At 36.2% G+C, this 24,678-nt stretch overlaps 1 protein-coding gene across 1 annotated transcript in view; it reads right to left on the bottom strand.

The window, feature by feature from the left end:
- The window catches only part of LOC136032761 (small ribosomal subunit protein uS7-like), a 33,288-nt gene extending 14,154 nt beyond the window's left edge, over window positions 1-19,134 (bottom strand). Inside the window, exons 1-2 of the mRNA XM_065713113.1 lie at window positions 18,996-19,134; window positions 4,882-5,013 (exon numbers count right to left, since the gene is read on the bottom strand). Of these exons, the coding sequence (XP_065569185.1) occupies window positions 4,882-5,013 (132 nt within the window). The 5' untranslated portion in view covers window positions 18,996-19,134. The remainder of the gene's footprint in view (window positions 1-4,881; window positions 5,014-18,995) is intronic.
- Between the last annotated feature and the right edge of the window lie 5,544 nt (window positions 19,135-24,678).

Below are 24,678 nucleotides of genomic sequence, written 5' to 3'. Positions count from 1 at the left end.
TTATTCTAGTGGTCGATGCTATAACTGTAATAAGACTAATATTAAAATACTGATAGTACCCGTAAGAAAATTTCATGCAACTTTTGACTAGCCAATATTCCATTGATCTAATTTGCGCAGGCATCAAATACCTCCAAAATTTTACCCCAGGAGTGGAAACATTCGAAGGGATCACCCTTATCCACAACCAGAATGAAAATTTATTTTGTGGGATGAAAATTTTGCAATTTGTCTTGTTTTCTGGTGCATTGCTCTCACAAGACTCCTTTTGATAGCACAGGGGCACCATTCACCCCACTCAAACCCTTCCCTATCCCTTTTTAACTCACAATCATACGAGATACACCACACCCTGCAACCCCAATCTTTTCCTGGCTACCTTGTGTGGACTTTCATCCCCCTATCCACTCGTTTTACCTCCTTACCCAAACTATCGTAGCTACGAAATTAGTTATTTAAACTTTCCGCACGAGCTTGTTAATTTAAACTCCTATCCACACCTCAAAACTCAAATGATTTTGCTGTCAAACGCCTTATATGGTCACACCGAACAGTGGCAGTTCTTTTCATGCTAAAAGATAAAGCGCTAAACATGTAAAAATCAGAGCCATACCAATCATCATACGAATTGATATATTGACACGAAATATCACAAACAGGGTGAAACTAAAATTTAAGACATTGAAATATCCAACTATCTGTACAAAAAAAAGCTTCAAGTTCAAATTAAAGAAAAAAGCTTTAAAGCCAATAACGAATAAAAAAATTATGAACTAAAACAAATAAGTACAATTACTGAAGAGTGAGTGCAGTATTAAAAATCTTGACAAACGAGGAAATATAACTATTTGCGTAACGCATTTGCCTCCGTGAGGTAGCACATAATTGATGCGATTTGTTCTTTCCGTGTTCCCTGGAATATAACCACATCACAAACTAAATCCTTCCCCTTTTGCACCCTTTGTCTTCTTTGCACGGAATTATCACCAGGTATATGTTAGCCACTGTCAATACAATAATTTAATCCTAAAAGGGATCTCAATATCGTCGTATCTTCTTAGGGCCAGTCTGACAACCAAAGTGTGTCGAATGTCCAAATAAACTCATTGGCTGCAATTAACTTTCCATTCTTTCAAGTAATGCTGAGTCTTAAATTCAAGAACTTATTAAGAGTCCCTCTCAAATATATAAATATAGTTTAGATCATAGTCACGATTACAGAAGTGCATGCTAAAAACTCACTGACATTACAAAATAACACTTATTTCAGTTTTATCAAACTAAGACCTGAAAACCCCTCTTTGAATAATAAAGATGGCAGAATTATTTTCTTTATTAATAATAATTGATATCCAACTGAAATCTCGATCCGCGTACTCCCTTTGAAGAAACAATGTGTGTGTGTCTTTGAACTAAAATCGCATTGCGTTCTTTTAACCTAGATGTCCTGTGCTACTTTGATTATTCAACTATTCAGAGAACTACAGAAAAAATAGAGATTTTATTGAAAAACTCCATGACTGTGCTGACTATGTGCAGCCAAAATCCCCAAATGCTGGAATTTTACTGTTAGGTGGCGCAAACAACTTCAAACTCGACTCCACTAGAAAAACTATAAACTTAAACAAAGTTTTCCAACAGCAAAAGGCAGCGCTTGTTTCAATTATATATAAATACCAATCTATCATGTTTTACGTACCAGTCTACACGCTCCCCTTCTTGGTGGGTAGCTATCATTTTAGCCTATTTTTATTTCCTGGTAAATTTATAAGTTCTTTAAAATTACTCAAATTACATAGACCTCCAGCCAACTCAGGACTCAACAATTTTATTTCTTGGTTTACCACTGAAAACGATTCTCCTATTTACCAGACAATTGATGTTGACCCTAAGGTTTTGTCTCATTAAGATTTATCAAGGAACAGCTACGAAAACTATTTTCTTAAAAAAATTAATATGCCCAAATGATGAGCCTTACGTTAATGAAGCTATAGAAAGCTAATGAGGAAAACAATGGAACTTTTCATGCAAGACAGAGGATAATAGTCTAGGAAAGTCTCTGAACGATTTTATTTTTCTTTAGAAAACCAGATTTTTTCTATTGAACAACGAAGTTACAGAAAATAAACGAATAGACGTGAAAAACAAGGTTGGAAATTTGTTTTCATTCCTTTGGACCTCCTAATAGGTTCCATACCGATTTGAACTTGTAGTTCACTTCCATTGTACAACCCCCCCCTTCTTCATTATGCAAGGTCAAACTACTTTTATTTCTCCTAATTCCTGCCTTTGGTATTACAAATACAATTCAAAAATCAAGTAATTGCCCCTTGGACGTCCCCCACTTGATTTAATTAAACTCTTTTCAGACAAACTACTGAGCACTTAGCATTTTTTTTCATTTCAATCCCAAGACTTTAGGTTGCTGGAAACATGGTTTTAACACACCTACCCCAAAGAAATCTATTAATCAACATAGACCCCATCATATTTACTCCAATCTTGCTTTTTCAAAACTTTATGCAGAACTCATTTCTGACTGGCTTTTATGATTACTCCAAATACGGACGTCCAACAATTTGGTAGATTAAACAAAACGTGCACCCTCCGTTATCTTATGCACTTGATGCATAAAACCTTCAGCAATCTCAAAAAAACCCAACGTCTAGCTAAAGCTTTCCTTAGTTGATAAGGCAGTAAGCAATTACAGAGAGTAAAATGCAAAAAAAATATTCTCTGGCCCCCTTTTAACGTGCGTGGCCCCTATTTACCATATAACGCTTCAAGGACTTTTATTATAAAATGATACTTTTTTTTGTTTTAGTTTTTAAGCCAAGCCTTTTTGCTAGTTATCAATGATTTTTATATTATTCTCTTATCATCAATTAAATCTTTCGAGTTGTATTAGCTTATGATTCTGTTTTGGCTTTTAGACTGTTTATAAGAAAACAAACTTGGCCTTTTTTCTTACAATTTGCAGAAGTCCTCTATCAATAAAGAATTATCTATCTTCCTATATTCCCCTCCTTTACTTTAGTTTTTACCATTAATTTAGTAGCACTTACCTTGCTAAGTGTTGGGTACATTTATTTTCATGTTACATTTTGATAGATTGTTTTGACTTATTTTAGTAACCATTTTTATGTAGTAGACTTCCTTTAATTAATTTTAAACAGTTGTCAAATGTTTTGGTGGTTTCTCTTTTGATTTTTGTTCTCTTATACTTGACCAATGAACTAAATCCATCCCTATTAGAAGTTTTGATAATAAATATTATCCCAAGCCATTTATATATGGATCAACTACTTATCCCACTAAGTTTCACAACAACTCAAGTTATAAAAAACATCTTTCCTCTGCTGAACTTAATTTATTCTAAGAAAAACAAATTATAGTTCATTAATCCTCTCATTTTTTTTATGGACTCAGATGCATTGAAAGTCAATTGCATGATCAATTTGAGAACAATTTCAGCCCAGCTGAGAAACTTGTAACCTATTCACAAAGCTGTGTTCTTAATGCAAGTACTGGATCACTAGATGCAGACAATATCCACATTCTGCAAAAAGAAGTTGATTTAGCAGATTTAACTCACCAAGTAAACTATAAGCAGTTTAGTGGTAATAACACCCTGCTTCTGTTGAAGATAAACAACCAATAAGATGCTTATATGGTACAGATTATATTATTATATGGTACAGATACTGGTACGATATATTATTATTAGATTATATATGGTACAGATTGGACATTAATTCCATGAACTTCTGCAATTTAATAGGGCTTTATATATTATATATATATATATATATATATATACATAAATTTTGTTCAACATAGTTCTTAAAGAAAAAAAAGACTTCAGCTGTCCTTTAAATCAGCCATTTCCTGCTTGCCAAGCATAGTAAGCTTTTTAAAACAAAACCAGCTGTGTTTATGGTTGGTGTAAAAAGGAAATGAAGCCCACGTTTTATTCTTCTGTACTGGTGCAATCTTAAGTTTTGTATTTTTACTCCCAGATCCCCCCCCTGATTTTTTAATATCTGGTTTTCATCACTTTAAGTTGCTATGTCACTTCTCATTTTTAATTGTTGACTAAAGTATTTTTTTTTATTCAAATTTTTTGCCAGTATTTTAGCTTTTGTTGTATTTTTTTTTTTATGATTTGTATTTCACGTTTTAGTTCATTGCCTCAAATTCAGCCCCTTGGGGCATGTAGTAGTGATTTTTTTAAAAACAGATATCTTATCTTTGCTATCCCTGTCTTTTTTAATTTTTCATTTGTTTGTGAGTAATTTTTTAAATGGTTTAGAAGTCCTAATCCCTTGGGTAAGACCAGGTTGAGAGATACCAGGAAGCAAAGAGAGACAGCAAAAGGCTGTTGCCAGCAGCAAAATTAAAAAACAGAGGTAATACAGATAAGATATCCATTAAAAAAAATCACTACATGCCCCAAGGGGCTGAATTTGAGGCAATGAACAAATACATGAAATACAAATCATAAAAAACAACAACAAAAACTAAAACACTAGTAACAAGTTAAAAAGATGAAAACCAGATATTAAAAAAATAGGGGGGAGGGGGAATCTGGGACCAAAATACGAAACTTAAGACTACACCAGTACAGAAAAATAAAACATGGGCTTCATTTCCTCTTTACACCACCCATAAACACAGTTGGTCTTGTTTTAAAAAGCTTACTAGGCTTGGGAAGCAGGAAAGGGCTGAGTTAGAGGCCAACTGAAGTCTTTTTTCCTTAGAAGAGCTATGTTGGACAAAATCTCTAGTAATTGCCAGAACACACACTTTCTGTTTAAGCATTGTGCTCTATATACTTTATATATGAATGCAAAAAAGAACTAAATGAAATGAACAACAAACCTGAAGAGACATATCTGAGACTTGGACATCTTCACAGGACCAGCGACCAAAAAGTTTAACTTCAGGTAACTCTGCAGGTGCAGGAGCAGTTGCTACCATAACAGCATCAGTTTCCCAATTTTCATCATCCATCTGTACAAGGACAGAAGGTTAAAATAGTCCATTCATTGATTTGATTTTCTTTATTTATTTTTTTCATTTGGACCCATGCTGTCTAAACTGAGACAGAAATGTCAAGCATTGACAATATTGTTAATAACCAATTAGTCACAAAAGAAATAGCATAATTTATGCCAGCAGTGGGACATGATTTTGATAAAAAATAGATAAACAGATAATCTCTTGATAAAGCAAATAATGATTTCATCAGTTTTTTTTTCCTTTTATGAGACAAGAAGTTTAGCATTCACAAATAAGAAATAAAGGGGTTAAGAGTTTCAAAGTATACAATACTGGTTAATTGTAAAATCTCTAATTATGGGATTGGACATTAAGACTAGATTGGTAACATTTTTCTAATTTTTGAATTGTCGCAAATTCACAAAAAATAGCACAACAAGTGGTATGGCACTACCTTGGTTGGCAATTTTAGTTCAATTAATTTGAGGATCATGAATTAATACCAGCTAAACTGGCATATGAAGTTAATCATAAAACCTTAGCTAGTCTTGTTAACACTAATCCAATGTAATACTCAACTTTTATTATTTTACAATAATCCTTCTTGTTTCAAATGTTTAACTTGAGAGGATTCTAGACTCAACCTACAAAATTATATTGCAACTATTTATTAGGCTACAATGACTTTAGACCAAAATTTTGGTAAAATTAAAACATATTTTAGTGACTTTCTTTCAGTATTTATCTGGCACCATATATCATGCCAAAAAATATAGTAGAAAAATTATTTATAGAGCCTTCAGTTTTAGCCTCTAATGTCAACTAAAATGGCATGATTTTCAACTCAGATACTGGGGCCAACTTTAACCATTTAATATCTAATCACTTTTAATCAATTCAGCTTGATAACACTAACATAAAGTGTCAAATGGCATCCATAAAGTATAACTTGCATGTCGTTTCCAGAATGGAAAGGCTAGGAGGAATAAAAGCAGAACTATTATAATCTCCATGGTAGGAAACCATAATCCTGAGGTTTACATTTCCCTTTCCACGCCTCTTAATATTATCCATAAATCATCTACTGGCAAACAGAATTAAAAGGCTACTGCAACATGATGAAGAGCTGTTTAAGAGCTCACTTAAAATCTAATTTTTCTATCTAATTGCTATTTATGAGGTCAACTTGATAAAACCAACTAAAGGTACCGTGATTTTTTATATTTTTTTTTATGGATTTAATTTGATAAGAGCACTGAAAGGCCACAGTGATAAAGCTTTGAGGTCCAGGTTGCATTATTGTCTTAAAATCTTGCATATATTGTGTAATCTGAAAAACCATTTAGTATAAAGAAGACTATTATTGACAAGAACACTGCTGTAGTCCAGTGGTAGCAGCTAAGCCTTATGGCCACACCTGCAGAAGTTTAAATCTTGCATGGAACAATTCTGTTTCATGCGTAAGCTGAATCGTTTATTTTCTGCATTTGGGGAAACCTGTGCAGAAGAGAGCGATAACAAACACGAAGAGCCGTATTGGTACCGGCGGGATATCCATCCTTAAACTGCTGGGGATAGGCGATTTGAGTATCCGCGCTTCCCACAGGTCCCCCAAGTTCTGAAAATTCCGTGATAAATTGATGGTGATGCAAAATGGCCACACTCTGAATTTTAGTGAAGTGAATTAATCAAAATTACTAGAGACTAAGAATATTTTAGGCGCGAGCCGCGATTTTGGACTTGAGAAAATCCCTATTGTTCACCGAACTCGAAAATCCTCCGGAAGATGGCAGAACAGTACCGCGTAGCGAAACGTAAGATGATCTCGCCACGGAAAAGCGGAGAGGACATTTGTGCCTCCTGTAAGGTAGCACTAACGCCGGAATCCACCGCCTTGAACTGTGACCATTGTTCGAAGTGGTTGTGTACTCAGTGTATCGAGATGCCAATGACTAAATACAAGCTTATCAACACCCTTAGCGAGGGAAACGAGTTCCACTGGCTCTGTCCTCTATGTGAACTTGACCCACGCCAAAAGCGAGGCATAAGCAAGGAGGACGTTGCCAGCATTGTCAGTACCATAGTTGCAAATTCAACCAAGCAACTCAAGGAAGACATCAAAAGCGACATGGAAGATATGCTGTCTGGTCTAACAAAACGAGTTGGGGACATTGAAAGTGAAATGGATAAACTCTGCACAACGGATGACATGCGGACTGAAGTAAAAAAGCAGTTAGACGACGGCCTGCAAGCTATCTCAAAGACACTAGCCAGTGAAATAGATAAGAAGGTAGCCGAGGCGCTACAAACTGACAGAGAAAGACAAAAGCGTAAAAACAATCTTATCGCATTCGGGGTTCCAATCAACCCTTCTCTGTCAGTTGAAGCGCAAAACACAGCCGACAAAGCCTTCATCGACGAATTCCTACAGAAAGAATACGGCATGCTTGTTACTGTCACAAATGTAAGGAGGCTAAATAAGAATAAGCAACCTTCTTCAGCGTCTGCTCAAGATCCGTCCAACACCACGGTACCAACTGTCTTCACGGTTAACAACCCTTTGTTGCCCAGGAAAATCGTGAACACGTCTTACGAAAGAAGAAATAACAAAGACGCTGTACAGTTCCGCCACGACAAAGTTAAAGCTGACAGGGACAGCAGAAAGCTACTATTGGCAGAACTGCGTGATCGTGTCTCCAACGGTGAACTCGATCTGGTTATCAGGGGCAACAAAATCGTCCAAAAAAAAACCGGAAGCAATGGTGGTGTGATTCCAATTCTCACCCCACCATTAGTGTATAGTGTAAATAGTTCTGCTTTTTCTGGTAAAAATAAAAATGTTGATGTAACCCTTAGTGACACTATTAGTGATAAATCGTCAGACTCGTTTGTAACTGCGGAGACTTCCCAGGAAGAAGAAGAAGACTTGAGCTTTGTTTCTGTTGAGGAAGAAAGTGACTCTGGTGAAAATAACAACAGACAAACCATACTGGACAGAAGCCAACCAGAACCAGCAACCGTAAGTTCTGACTTTAGTGTATGTGTTACTAATGTTGACCAGCTGCCCAACAAAATTGATGAACTAAAAACTCTAATTAATTCAAAAAAGTTCGATGTGATCTTACTGACTGAAGTCTGCCCTAAAAACAGTAGTAACAAACTTCACGATTCCCATGTGAAAATCCCAGGTTACCAAGTTCTCTCAAATCTGTCATCCCAAGGTTGCAAAAGAGGAACACTAGCCCTCGCTAAAGCAGGATACAACACAAAGATAATTGATGTTCCTCTCCTTTGCCCCTTTGTTGAGGCAGTTTGCTTTGATCTATGTGTGCCAGGGAGCAATGTGTCAGAGACAGTCAGAATCGGATGCATCTACAGAAGTCCCTCAGCCCCATCCCAAGTTGTAACCGAACAAGCAATAGCAGAAATAATATGCACACTAAATTCGAACCTCAAAGGACATCTGCTTATTGCCAGTGATTTCAACCTTCCATCTATAAACTGGATAAACGGTTTTGGATGTGGTGCCACTCCAACCGAACAAGACAAGCAACAGCCTTTCCTAAATTGCCTCAGTGAATTGTCCCTACACCAGATAGTTGACCAACCAACTAGATACAGATTGTTTCAGCGCCCAACAATACTTGACCTGGTTATCTTGAATGACAAAAGCTTAGTTCAAAGTATTGATTACTCACCACCCCTTGGTAAAAGCGATCACCTAACTATAGAGCTCATGCTGAAAGTGAAGGTACTTAAGAACAAGCTAGTCAAAAAAGTGTTTGTCGACTACATTGCTATTCGAAATGAATTATCCACTACAGACTGGCCGAATGTACTAAGTGGCACAGTTGACGAACAATGGACCAAATTCAAGGGTGTTTTGCTGAAAGCTCAGGATGCCCACACAAAGACCAGTTTCAAACCAAAATCTAGATCCCTCCCCTACATGACAAAAGACATCAAAAGAGAAATAAACAGGAAAAAGAGGTCATGGAAAAAGTTCAGGCAGTCAGGAGACCTGCAGCAACACACAAAATTCACCAAGGCACGAAACAAGCTGAGAAACCTCACCAGAAAACTCTACGAAAATCTGGAGTCCAATCTTGCCAAAGAAAGTAAGACAAATCCTAAAAAATTCTGGAATTATGTCTCTAGCAAGAACCACTCCCGTCGAACTATCTCCAGACTGGTGAAACCCTGTGGCACTACCGTAACCAACATAACTGATGTAGCAAACGAACTAAATAGGCACTTTGCTTCAGTTTTCACTTGTGAACCGGAAGGCCCCCTGCCAAACTGCCCGGGCTATGAAGCCCCCACAACGATGGAACAAGTCAGCATCGACCCCTCCAACATCCTCAAACGGCTTCAAAATCTTGACGCAAATAAATCGGCTGGACCAGATCACTTACACCCAAGACTGCTGAAGGAACTGGCAACCATCATCGCAGGACCACTGTCTGACCTATTCCAAAAGTCTATTAATGCCAAATCTGTCCCATCTGATTGGAAAACTGCTTTTGTGACCCCAATATTCAAAAAAGGCAGCAGACTTAAAGCAGAAAACTACAGACCTATAAGTCTCACATCAGTAGTCGCAAAAATCCTTGAAAGAGTGGTCAATGATGCAATACTGGAACATCTGAAAGTCAACAATATCCTATCCCCTAATCAGCATGGGTTTCAACCAGGAAAGTCAGTTGAAACAAACTTACTGGAAACATATGACATCATTACAGATTTGCTTGACAAAGGATTGCCAGTGGACCTAGTTTTACTAGACTTTGCTAAGGCCTTTGATTAAGTCCCACACAAAAGGCTAAGAGAAAAGCTTACTGCTGCCCAGTTACACCCCAACCTGGTTGATTGGCTTATGGACTTCCTGTCAGGACGAACCCAGAGAGTCAGGCTATTTGGTACTGGAGGTGAAAAGGTCTTTTCCGAGCCCTGTGATGTCATCAGTGGAGTACCGCAGGGAACTGTTCTTGGTCCTACACTGTTCAACATCTACATCAACGATATATTCAGCGAGGTGGAAAACAACTTGTCTCTCTATGCTGACGACTCAAAGCTATTTGGAGCAGTGAATGTAAAATCCCTGCAAACAGATGTCCAGAAAATCCAGCTGTGGGCAGACAAATGGCTCTTATCGTTTAATATAAGCAAGTGCAGCACGCTACACTTTGGATCCTCAAACCCATGCGCCCAATACCATATGCATGAACATGCCTCCAACTCCGATTCACCCATCAAGACCAGCACAGAGGAACGCGACCTTGGGGTCATCGTTGACAGCCTTCTCAAGTTCCATGCCAACACCATCAAGAGCGTGTCCCAGGCCAACACAAACTTAGGTCTGATCAAAAGAACAGTTACCAGCAGATCCCCACTAGTTTTCCTGAAACTTTACAAGGCACTAGTCAGACCCGTTTTGGATTTTGGCATGTGCGCTGCCTTCCCAACATATAAAGGAGATGTCAGGCTAATTGAGGGAGTCCAGAGGAGAGCAACCAAGGCCATCACAAACCTTGGAGACAAACCTTATCAAGATCGTTTACAGGCTCTCAACCTCCCTACCCTCATGTACAGGCGCAACCGTAGCGACATGATGATGACCCGCAAATTGCTGAACTCATCATATGCCAAGATCCTGCCCATCCACCCAGGCCCCTCACAGTGCACCAGAGGACACTCAAAGAAGCTGTTCAAGCAGTCAGTCAGAACCAGGGCCAGAAAAAGTTTCTTCACCAACAGAGTCGTCAACCCCTGGAATGAACTGTGCGAAGCAACAGTCTCAGCCCCCACCCCCAAAGCATTCAAGAAGGCACTGGACAAAGAGTGGGCCACGAAAGACTGGAAGTATGAGTGGGACATTCCATCCTGCTCATACCTGCTATGAGACATCACTGATTCAACTCAGGAGCATTCAACAGATCTACAGATCTTAATTTGCTCCGAAGTGCAAATTAAGGTAATTAAGGTAACAATCAGTTCTCTTAGAATGTTAGTCAAAGAAGCAAAGAAAAGAGAACACAAATTTTTGTAAATTATATTAAATATACATCACAAGTTCTTTTTATAATTTCATAGATAATTGAATTTTTTATTTGTAAATCCTCAAACATACCCAGGATAAATACCCAATGGGTTGTTTTTACAACAAATCCCACATTTTTTGGGGGTGGGGGGCTAAGTTTAAGAGAGATACAAAGATAAACACATATTTAATGCCCTATTTTTAGCAAAAATTCTTGTTAACTTCATTTTTTTGCCTGAATATGAAAAATAAAATCTTTCTGTAAGGTTTATTGTCAATATTTTGAAAACCTTTCTTTATTATTAGAAACAATTTCTTTTTAACTAAGTTTACCTGGTTAAAGTAAAGAGCAAAGTTGAAAGATAAAATAAACAAAATCAACAGCTCTGAGGTTCATCCTAGTGCTAGCAAGTGCAATTTAAGGTAATGGTTTATCTATATATATAAAAATAAGTTGTCTGTCTGTCTGTCTGTGGATCAGGTGACGTCATGTTTCTGTGTTGACTGACGTCATGAAATAAGTAAGAAAAAAAAGCGTTCCGAGGAATCACAAGAACAGCAAGAAAACAGGCTTGCGGCTAAAGAACGCAAAACCGCGCAGTTAGATGAAAATCCACCTGGACAGCGAGAGTCAAAACATATCAAAACTGAAAATGATAGCGATGATGATTGGGTTTGGGATTTTGACTTGGATAAGGTCATCAATGCCTACCAGATTTAAGTTGAAAAAACAAAGGTTCGTCAATATGTACTTCATAGTGACGCTGAAAAATAAAGAAGAAAAAGAAAACTGAAAAAAGAAAAAAGGTAAAAAACTAAAAAGAAAAAACACTCAAAGAGAAATTACAGACCGGGACACAAAAGACGACCGAGGCAGAGGGAATATAAGTGACGACCGGGAACCTCAAAGAGAAATTACAGACTGGGACACCCGGACACAAATCATGACCGGGACACAGGGACACAACTACAACGGGGACGCCGGGGGCACAGGCGGGATATATAAATGACGACCGGGACACAGGGATTGTTCGAATAGAAATTACAGACCGGGACACCGGGACACAAATGACGACCGGGACACCGGGACACAGGGAATATAAATGATGACCGGGACACTCGAAGAGAAATTACAAACTGGGACACCAGGACACAAATGACGACCGGGACACAGGGAATATAAATGATGACCGGGATACAGGGACACATCATTAGAATAATGAGGTATAGATCTGAATACAGATTGTTTTTCCCATGGACAATTATATGTTGCATGTTCAAGAGTCAGTAAACCTGACAATCTATTTATAAAAAACAAAGGTTCGTCAATATGTACTTCATAGTGACGCTGAAAAATAAAGAAGAAAAAGAAAACTGAAAAAAGAAAAAAAAAGGTAAAAAACTAAAAAAAAAAAACTAAAAAGAAAAAACACTCAAAGAGAAATTACAGACCGGGACACAAATGACGACCGAGACAGAGGGAATATAAGTGATGACCAGGAACCTCAAAGAGAAATTACAGACTGGGACACCCGGACACAAATCACGACCGGGACACAGGGAATATAAATGACGACCGGGACACAGGGACACAACTACAACAGGGACGCCGGGGGCACAGGCGGGATATATAAATGACGACCAGGACACAGAGATTGTTCGAATAGAAATTACAGACCGGGACACCGGGACACAAATGACGACTGGGACACTGGGACACAGGGAATATAAATGACGACCGGGACACAGGGACACATCATTAGAATAATGAGGTATAGATCTGAATATGGATTGTTTTTCCCATGGACAATTATATGTTGCATGTTCAAGAGTCAGTAAACCTGACAATCTATTTATATGCACAGACAACAGGACAGCAAAGAATGTTGTATATTCGCATGTTTTACGTAGTTAAAAACATATATTTATATCTATCTCTATTCACAGGTGGGACACAGGGACACAACTACAATGGCGCGTAACGACTTACGCGCGCGGGGGGGCTTGGGGGGGCGCGAAGCGCCCCACCAACTAGGTGTTGGGGTGGCGCGAAGCGCCACCCCAACAGCTAGTATAACATAATTTTTTAAAACTGTTTCAAATGGACTGGATTTCCTATTTTTTGAAAGACTCTTAAAAATTAGTTTTTTAAAATAAACTACGCCTTTTTGGGGTTTTTAGAGTTACATTTACATTTTAAATTCTACTGGTTTCAAGACTAGTAAGGATTGTTGAGGTTTATGAATAATTTTTTTTGATTTTATAAAGACCATTCAAGAATTTCCTGTTTTGCTGCATCTTATCATCATATGACTAGAGGATATTCAAAGAAATTTTCAAAGTAACATTGCTTCAATGCAACATAATACAACAGAATAAAAGGAACATAAGCATAGTTCTTTGTATATGATTAAGATACTTAGCTCTAGCTATTCAAGACTATATAGTTAAGACTTTATTAATATTTGCAGAATTGGACAATCTAAAAATTTGCATTTGTGATTCAGTTCTATTACTAGCCTAGGCCTAAGAATCAATGCAGCAAGTTTTAGGCAATTGATTAATGATGTAGTAATGCACTTTTTAAATGAATAATTGTCTCTCTTGTTAATCCAACTTAAAGCCCCAGATGTACTCAACAGTAAATGTAATTCCTTACTTTTTTGCAGCTTAAAATAGGTTAAGATGAATAGATAAAAACATACTATTAAATCAGAAACCAGTTATTTCCAAGCTATATATTCAATAGGCATTCAATTATTATGATCAAATTTAAGAAACTGAACTGCCAATGCAACTGTACTTTCAAGCTTCTATATTTAACTGGTGATCTTATCAGCTTGCAAGTCATCTTCATGGGAGATCAAGTGCAGAATTTCTTTCATTTTTTTGAAGTGATTTAAAAAAATGTATAATAATGTGAAAAAAGTGAAAACTGATTGGTGGAACAAAACCAGATATTGTATGACAAGACTGTCACTGTTTTAGCATTTTCTTCAGTTTTTAAATATTCCTTGAGCTATATATTTTTGGGCTACATTATTATTTTGCAACATCACCAGCATGTATGATTTGAGGTAAGATAGTATATAGGACCCTTTGGAAATGGGTGCATTTGTGAGTGAATTGATTATTATATTTGGAAAAGGCAAACAAAAAGAAATTGAGTGGTATATTCACTTCATTCCTATCTCAGCTATGAAATCTTGTATATATTATTTATGTGCTATAAATTGGATTAGAAAGTAAAATGACTATTATATTTGGGAAGATCATTTAAAAGATATTGAGTAGTGTTTTCACCTTGTTTCTACATCAATAATGGAATTTTTGAAAAAAATTTCATCAGTCTATTCAAAATAATTACTAATGAAGGTTAAAGGACAAAATTTTTCAAACTGATAACCTATTTATACTACACAAAAAGTTTGGATAAAGACTACAAAACTAATGGCAAAAACATCAAATTTCTAACTTGTAGGCAAAATCCAATTTCTAGGTGGGCCTGCAGGCTACAATAGTTTTTAAAGTGATTTAAATACTGAGATGGTGATTAGCTGTCTGAATAGGCAAGCTCCACATATTATTTTCCCCTGTTTGAGATCACTACTGAATGATGCATTGTGTGGTATGTCAATATTTTAGCTAGTGAAATAGCCTAATCAATTTGGTTTAAACAATTTGGCTACCTATACACTCACAAAGAATACCCAAATTTGAAGCAAACAGCATAAGCTAAAAAATTGAATGGTGTACATGTAGCCAAACCACAAGCCACTGAATTCTTGTTTAACTAAACCACTGAACTTGGTTTTCAGTATTCTACAATTATGAGGCAATATAATAGGGTAAAACAAAAGTTGGAATTTTTCCATGTTCAACCTTATTACAATTGTTCATTTCTTTGTCATGATATAAATGCCTGTCAAGATAATTCATAAATAAGCTTAGTTTTATTTTTTTTTTTAAAAAAAAAAGATCTAATGTCACAAATCATTAAAGTTGATTTTTTTTTTCTCTTTTTTTTTTAGATGAGTCAGACCATTATGAACATTAAGTAATAAACATGTGTGTTTATTATTGCTCCAAATAATGTGACAGCTGATACCATCATCAGCTGTAGATATTGTTGGTATTTTCTTTTTGCAACAAATAGAGGAAAAAATGTTTTTTGATTGTGTTTGGCCTTCTTCATGACATTCCCTTAAGGTTTGACCTTGATGCTCCATACTCTTTTTATTTATAGGATCAAACATGCCCTCTTTCATTGATCAAAAAACACCTTGTGTGTTAACAAAAGGCACCTTGCATAGCTTACAGCCCTTGCACCAGGAGCTTGGGATTGTGAACCCTCAAGGCATAGCTATTTAACCTTAGATCTGTTTTAAATAAAATGGTCATTTTAAAATTTTCAATTGAATATATTGAGACCCCAAGGCATAGCTATTTAACCTTAGATCTGTTTTAAATAAAATGGTCATTTTAAAATTTTCAATTGAATATATTGATGGGAAAAAGAGGGTGGATATAAGCTCTTTAATCACTTTTAACTCTTTAAAAAGTGCACTGCAACTTCATTTCCCTTCAAATGAGCACCCCCCTTCCCCTAATTCATAAAAGCCTTATGAGTTAACATTGAGTGACTAGCTTAACTTTCAGCCCTTGCTCTAGGAGCTGCTGGTGGGGTTATTTGACCTTAGACTATTTTGATTTTTTTTTTATTTTGATCTAATGCATTTTGAGAGAAAATGGCAATTAAAAAGAAGAGGCAGATTGTCCTCTGGTTATCTTTGATTCTTCAAAATTGAACTTGAAATTTCCAACTGAATTAGCCTTCTTCAAAGTTTGTACAACCATCCCTCCTATAAAACCCTTAAATTTTAACAACAGGTACCTTCCAATATGCTACAGCCCTTGCTTTGAGGACATTGAGGTTTTTTGTTAATCATTTTTGATTATTTGATTGGAGATTGAAGCTTTGAGTACCCTTTTTAAAAGTCAAAAGTGATTGGAGGGCAACCCCACCCTCCTGAGAAAAACATCAGTCAAAAATACTTCCAGGAAATACTACCTTGCAGAAAATACCACTCCCCCTGAAATATACCCCTTGCAGTTGGTTGGCATCCAATCACTTTTGGCTTATAAAAAAGACTAGAACTGCCTGAGGATTATAGCTAATTTCTACCTCTATCTTCCTCTTGTCTCTCCCCAAGAGTTTGAGAGTTGAGATGGTTTTTCATCAAAAATATATCCTTTGAGGTATCTCCTTCTCTCCCTATCAATCAGAGAGCCCATTTCAGGAGTTTAGGTACCTTTTTAAGTTTGGAATTTGTCCATTGCTTACAGGTAGTATTTTTTATTGGGAAACAGACATTTTGGGCATGGGAGTTTTCTAAAGGGGGGGGGGGAGAGTTTCTGTAGGATTTTTTATGAGAAGAATGTTTTGCACAGAGCAGTGGCAAGATTTACACATAAATTCTTCCTTTCTACTATTCTTAGTACTTCTCAAGCTTAAATCTGCAAAAATGTAGAGTTTTGCCAGAATAAGCATCAAGTGCACATGTTTGTTTTTTTCCTGGGATGATTGTATTGGATCAACAGTCCTAGATCAGAAGATAGATCTTTTGCACAGAAATTACTAGTTCTTGCACCCTTTTTTAAGTGACCAAAACAACTGAAGGGTAACTTGCTCTTGTAAAGATCTAGAGTAAGGACTGTTGAGAAGCTAACAAGTTAAGATAACAATTCTTATTTCAAAATAAATGTAGAATAATGATAGCTAAAACATTTTGACTGTAGCTTCACTATAAATTAAGCCCTGCGCCTAGTATGCAACTATTTAGCCTATATTTGATTTCCTGTGCATTTTGTCAATGTACCAGTTATGTTTAAACCTGTTGGTAAAATTCTAGTTAATTGACTTCTTGCTATCTCAGAAAGGGTTTAGGTTAGGAAAATGAAACTTTCAGGGATGAATCTACAGACTAAAGTATGTCCTGGGAAGGTATATTGAAGCAACTACCTCCACTCCTTCTCTCTCTAGAGGGTCCTGACCTTTGATGACCTTTAAAAATATGCATGTTATAAAGTGAAACCTTGCAAAATAGATCTTCTGCTTAATTGAAGTACAAAAAGTCATTTTCAGCTTCATACCTTTGCTCAATTCTATTTTATAAAGTTTTCAAGATATGCAAATACATTTCCTAAATTTTGAAAAAAACATTGATATGGCTCAAAATTCTACTCAAATAACAGGAATTGCATTTTTCAGAACTAAAGGCAGAGAAAAGGCAACTAGTAACTAAACATTAAGGTAAAATGTTGTTTTGTCAAAATTTCAAAAGGTATAGACCTGTCATGTAGGCAAATTTCAGGTCCCTCTAGAGGGAGGAGTGGAGGTAGTTGCTTCAAAATACCTTCCCAGGACATACTTTAGCCTGTAGACCCATCACTGAAAGTTTCATTTTTCTAACCTAAACCCGTTTCTGAGATAGCAAGAAGTCAATTAACTAACATTTTACCAAACCTGTCTATTCAATCAACATCAATAAATGAAACCAGGTAAAATTCTAGACAAGCTTTTCACTATCTTGGAAGTAATTAGGTTAGGAAAATGAAACTTTCAGGGATGGGTCTAAAGACTAAAGTATATACCAAGAAGGAACTTTAAAGTACCTACCTTGACTTCTTCTCTCTCTAAAGGGTATTGACCTTAAAAGTCTTTGCTTTATAAAAGTGAAACCTTGAAAATAGACTATTCACATGAAGTACAAAAAAGTATTTACAATTTAACAACTTGGCTTCATCTCTATTTATGGGGTTTCTAAGACCTACTGATTCATTTCTTAAAATTAGTTAAACAAAGGGTAAAATTCTAGTTAATTGACTTCTTGCTATCTCAGAAAGGGTATAGGTTAGGAAAATGAAACTTTCAGGGATGGGTCTACAGGCTAAAGTATGTCTTGGGAAGGTATTTTAAAGTACCCACCTCCACTCCTTCTCCCTCTAGAGGGCCCTGAAATTTGCCTACATGACAGGTCTATACCTATTGAAATTTTGACAAAACAACATTTTACCTGATTTTCAGTTACTAGTTGCTTGTTCTTTGCCTTTAGCTCTGAAAATGCAATTCCTGTTATTTGAACAGAATTTAGAGCCATATTGATGTTTTTTTCAAAATTTAGGAAATGTATTTGCATATCTTTAAAACCTTATTAAATGGAATTGAGCCAAGTTATGAAGATGAAAACAATTTTGTTGTTAATATTGTTGTATTTTGAATATAAAATACCTTCCCAGGACATACTTTAGTTAGTCTGTAGATTCATCCCTGAAAGTTTCATTTTCCTAACCTAAACCCTTTCTGAGATAGCAAGAAGTCAATTAACTAGAATTTTACCAAACAAAGTTAAACATTAAACAAAGTTAGTTAGTTAAACAAAGTTAAACATTGTTTAAGAAATGTTTAAACAAAGTTAAACATTTCCTAAACAAAGTTTACAAGTTAAACAAAGTTAAACATTAGGGCTTTAAATTTTCCTCAGATAACAATAATTCCAATTTTCAGAGCTAAAGCCAGAGAATAAGAAACTGAATTCAGAAAATTAAAATATGATTTACCATTTAAATTTCACTATGCATGGACATGTCAAGTAGGCAAATTTTCAAGATACAGAAGTCAGAGTAGTGACAGCATAGCAGCTTGGCAATATCTTCCCAGAATATGCTCCCAGCCAAGGGTTTATTACTGATTTTTTTTTTTCAGACATAACCAAATTCCAAGGTAGCAATAAGTAGATTATCTGGAATTATACCTAACACCAGAAAAACATAAGTGATAGTTGACAGAATGCACGTATATATCTTAGAGCTAACCAGATCTACAGTCGGAATAACTGAAGAGAAACTATGTGTGTAAATAGTAATTTATCCTAATTTAAAATCAGAAACTTACATTGAAGTCCGGATTACAAGTTAATTTTCTTCCTTTCTTTTTCAATTCCCTAAACGAAAAGTGAAATGAAGTTTACATGATTAGAGAGGGCGCACAAACACTTCGTTTTGAGACTGAAGACTGAATTTCGGAATATAAATAGGAGTCATCGTCCGTCTTCAGCAATCACCAGAAGAAGTTCTAATAAAATTAAATCTTATTACCTCCCTAAGCTGAGAGATTCCCTTAGCAATCTTTTGTGTAGATTATAAGCATTTCTACGAATAAAGAACACCTTCCAAGAAACTATTTAATTATATCCATTTAATTCAAACAAAAACGGGGCAAGCCAATGGCTTTTCTTGTTACAAAAAAAAATATTACTATACAGGCGAAAGAGACAACTCTTCGGATGACTTGTGTGAAAGACTTAGAACAAGCTATCACCTGACACAGTTGCAACTATTGATATATAGTCTTTCAAAGTTGATCAGCCTCTAGTTTATTCTATACTAGCTCTTCCTGTCTGAGAAAAAATCTTTTGTCACATTAGTTGTTATTGTAAAGTGTTTGTTGTTACTAACTGTATTTGAGTGTTTTATTCTCAGTTTTGTCTGTAATACGTAATGTGAAAAGCTTTGCGCTAGAAATTAAGAAAAGGCTCATTCCAACAGATATCAAATTGTCCGTTGCCTTCAATCAGCTTCCAAAGCTGCAGTGCCTGTGGATAAAGTTCGGATTGGTACAAGACAGCCTAATTGGAACGTTAATCCTGAAGTAAAAATTGCTAAGCAAAAAGCCAAATTGTGGCTACGTATGTGGATATCATGTGACCGACCATCGTACGGAGCTGTGTTCTCTGTGAAACTAAAGTGTAAACTTGAATTTAAGGCCAGTTTGAAGAGACCACGCTTGAATGCATGGCCAGGCCCCACCAATAAGGCCTCCTGGAATAAAGTTATTAATAGTGAGAAATGTTCCCCATCTACCCAATCTTGTCTCCATCTAGCTAATTTTGCTGATCATTATAAGCGTGTGTTCAGTATATTTAATAGTTTTCTTCAGTCTTTTTATTATAAGTTGCTTAAACCGCTCAGCCTGTAGCTTTATCTGAAATTCGCCGGGCTTTAAAAAAAAATTAAGCGTTCAAATAGCCTTGATGGTGACGGCCTTTCTTACTGATTTTTGCTTATGATTGTCCTGCTCTACTTAACCATCTACAAATATTTTTCCAGTCTTGCTTAGCACGGTCGCTTGTTCCTGATAGTTTCCTTTGTGGCCGTCTAACGTCTATTCAAAAGCGAGGCAAGGACCCCACGTCATGTGTAAATTATCGTCCCATTATAGTATCGTGTTTTTTAAGTAAGTTGCTTGAACATTTGTTACTACCAGAAATTGAGTCGAATTGCGATTTTACGCCTTTTCAATTTGGTTTTCGGAAAAGTTTCGGTTGCTCCCATATACATCATGTTTTAAGCCGATTCATGAAGGGTGCCGTAAAAACTAAAATGTCTTTATACTGTCTTACTGTTGATATTTCTGGAGCTTTCGATAATATTGTGCACTCACAGGCTCTACTTTCCCTTGCGTCTTCAAGTGTTAATCCTTCCGTACTAAGTTTATTGTTTTCTTGGTATTCAAAGTCTAAAATTCAAGTTACCTGGAATGGCCAAATATCTGACTTGGTAAAAATTAATAAGGGAGTTCGGCAAGGTGCCGTATTGTCTCCTAGTATATTTAAATGCGTGCTTGCATTGTGCCTGCGTCCCCTTAGAAGTTCCGTTTTCTACGGTAATATTGGTTTGTCTTCTATTGCATATGCAGATGACATTCTTCTCGTTGCCAGGACTCGCTGTGGATTGCTTTCTAATTTTACTATATTAACCAATGAACTATCTAAGATTGGACTGTCAGTTAATGCGTCTAAATGCGAGTTTATTTGTTTTAATAGCCCTTATGCGGTCGCTCTATTCGTTACTGGGCTGCAGTTCTACCATGTTCTTCTTTAGTTAGTTGGCTTGGTCGGTGTTTCGGCCCAACACGTTCCCCTACCTGTTCATCCCTAGTGAATCAAGCCGTAAAAAATCTACGCGTCGCTTACGAAAAAATATCCCCAAATAAAAGCCGTTACAACCGCAACGATTTGTGCATGATTTATAACGCTTATTGTGACGCTGTTCTTTTGTTTTTATCAGGCATGGCTTATCTGTTTCGTAAGAAAGATCGACATACTCTACGTACGGCTTATTTCAGATATCGCAAATTCCTCGTCCGGCTTCCTAGATGGCACCGAAACGAAAAATAGTTGCTCGATTTGTTTTAATTGATGTGCCTTCTCGGATTCGGTCTTCCAGTGATGATTTATGTAAAAAGACTATCAACTTCATTCACGTTATGACCCTCTGCAGCCTTTTTTCCATATTGATACTGGTTAATTAGTCCATGTCGTCTTTTGTTAGTTTGAATTTTTTTTTTCTTCGCTGTTTATCGTTTTTGTTTTTTTTATTTATAATACTCCGTACTTTGTGTTTTTTATACTTTTATGGGTAATAAAGTTCATTCATTCATTCATAAGAGTTAAAATACACAAAATAAGCGGCCAAAAACTATAGTGGAGCAAATTAAGGTTTTGGTCACTTTGTAGTAAAAAACAAAAAAGCTGCCCAAGAGAGGGCTCAGTTGCTTTTAGTCGAAAATATCGAGAAATATGATCGACTTCAAACGAATGAGAAACTAAACCTGCGTTGCCTGAGCAACGTGAAGTGTTGCGGCAACCTTTGTCCGGCTTTGCCGAATAAAGTGTTGCGAGAGCAACACTTTGGTTCTTTTTCTTTGCTATCGGTTAAACGCCAAAGTTGCCAGCCTATCGAAGCTTTTAAAACGTTATGTTCAAAGAAGAACGCGATCAGTAATCACATGCTAAAAGGCTATTCCTCAGCGTTGAAAAAACAACAATAACAAAAGAACTCGAAAGAAGGGACTAAGTTGACTTTGCAGCCAGTTGAACTTTTGTTTTAAATATATTTGGGCAATGTTTTTAAAGTCTTTCAGCTTCTTTTGTCTTGATTTGCATATTCAAGCCTATCAGAGGCAAAACAAATTTCGGTTCCATTTTAAGGCGTAGTGAATCGATACAACCAAATCAATTTTTCATATTTTTCATTATGAATTATGTGTACTCTTCTATTTAAGATTCTGTTTCAAGTACATACTGTATTACTTTTATTGGGTAGTTACAACTTTGGCCTGAAGGTTATGAACAAATTCAGTTTTATATGTTAGTAAATTCCAATTACCATAAGTAAAATTTGCTTTGGTTCTTCATACCGACGCTGAATTTTATAGCTTTAATTTCCGTCAAGTTAATTCAAAGTATTATTTAATCAATAATTCGCATTCGATCATGCATTTGAAAAACTATATCCGTAGACAAACTACTGGAGACACTTAAAATTATATTGTGCTAAGTCTGATTTCACAGGTCAATGCAACCTGATATTTTTTTTTTTACTAAATTCGTCTTCTTTATTAAGGTTCTCTGGATTCAATCTACATGTAACTTTGCAGCCATTCGAGATAAACCTACCTGTTGGTTTGCTAAATCTAGCTTATAGAAAAAATTTGACTTTTTTTAAACCCTATTTTCCCTTCCCATTTTTTTTACATCAATTATCAACCATACATATGCAAAGGAAGACTAAAAAATATATTCGGTTGTACACATAATCACTATCTCTGATGTAAAAATAGGTCACTGAAGCACTCATAGGAAAATATCTTTGCTGCAGCTAATGTATCAGATTTGTAAACAAGTTTTGTTAGTACCCTATGTGCCTTGATGGCCCAGGGTGAGCTAAGTTCAAAATAAGTAGCCTTTTTATATTTTTGCTAATTGGGATCCGCTTCAAACGGGAAGTAGTTTTAGATCATTCAAAAGAAAAATGTTTTATCAACCAACACTTTTTTTTCAGGAGAGGGAGATCCTTTTTGCACGTGTGATGGAAAAACTACTACTACTGAAAACTTACTGTAGAATAAAACCACCTTAGGCTAACAGAGGTACGCACGATCTTCCTCCATCCAAATCTATTCAAGGCATTTCTCTTTGCACATTTCAAGCAGTTCCAGTTTCCCTTAAATCCTTCCTTACAACCTCATCCTACCCCATTCAGACACAACTTGATTTTCGTTTGGTCCAAGCTGATTGGTCAACAAGGATAATCTTTGGCAGTGTGTCATGTCCATCCACAGAATGTGTCCTACCTATTTTAATCTTTCTTTCACTATAGCCCTAGGAAGTGGGATAGAACCTTATTTTTTCATTAAATTTTCTGATTTAGATAATATCAGTTAGACGGGTATCTGAAAGAATCTGTTGACGATTCCTCTAAAAAACATCTAACAGAACCTTCTCCATCTTCCAAAGCACCAACGATTCAGAACCGTAATCAACTATTGTCACCACGATAGCTTCCAAAATTTTAATTTTATTCTGAAGACTTGTCTTCCTATTCTTCCAACTTTTATAGAAACACCCAGACCGTTGGCTATTCTACTTCTAATGTCATCACTGCCTCTACCATCTTTACTACTGATGGTACTCCCTTCGCAAGTGAACCTATCCACTTGATTGATGTTCTCGTTATATAACATCACCTCTTATTCTACATGTTTTCCCAGTCAAAATGACTTAGTATTCCTAATTTTAATTTTGAAATCTTTTCTTGCATCCTGGACCCTCAAGACTTTCAAAATGATTCATTTACTTCATCTAGAACACTTTCATAATCGGCATACTCTAATTTTAGAAGTAATTTAATTTCCTTTTTAATTGCCTGCTCTCCAATAGTCTTTTCCGTGTTTCTTAGGACAAAGTCTATCAACATAATCCATATAAATGAGGATTAAACGTAACCGTACCCAACTTCTGATTAATTACAAAATAAGCGACAAGCCTCATATTCTACCTTTACTGCGGCAATGCTATTCTAGTGCATGGCACTAATCATTTTACTGTGTTTATCTGGTATACCATACAAGGATTAGACCTTCACTAAGGCTCTTCTCTCAGTTGAACCAAGTGCTTGTTCAAAATCTATAAAACAAAGGTCAAAAGAGACCTGTTGACTCATGCACTTTTTAATTGTTAATTTAAGAGTAATATTTTAGCCGGCGTATCCTCTCTTCTCCCTAGAACTACCCTGTTATTGTTTTCGAACTTCAAACAAGAAGTACTTTGCAACCGACAGAAGTCAAGCTTGTATCTCGATAATGATCACACTCTATTTCTCTTATCTTTTTTATAGAGCGGAACAATCAAAACTTTCCTAGAATCGCTAGGTACTTCCTCTTTCTCAAAACCATTTCCATAGTCTTCAATAATCTATATCTAACTTTACAGCCACCATATTTAAACAAGAGGTAAGAGCTCATATGACACTTGTGACGAGGTTGGAAGAGCCAAGAGCTAAAAACTCATATGGCATAAGCTATGGCAAAATTTTAAGGATCAATAGATTGATTTAAAGGAAAATCAGAATCTTAATGCCGGTAGGAATTTCAAATAAGAGCTCTGAGACAAGAGGTCCTTCTAAATATCAGAATTCATTAAGATCAATCCCCCACTCGCAAGATAAAAATATCTCATTTCTTCTAATTTTTACTCTCCCTTCAGCCCCCAGATGATCGAATCGGGGAAAACGAT

The sequence above is a fragment of the Artemia franciscana genome, chromosome 1 (assembly GCF_032884065.1).
Source record: "Artemia franciscana chromosome 1, ASM3288406v1, whole genome shotgun sequence".
In the NCBI taxonomy this organism is placed as follows: Eukaryota; Metazoa; Arthropoda; class Branchiopoda; order Anostraca; family Artemiidae; genus Artemia; species Artemia franciscana.
The sequence above is the reverse complement of the archived record's forward strand: the minus strand, read 5'-3'. Positions and strand labels throughout refer to the sequence as shown.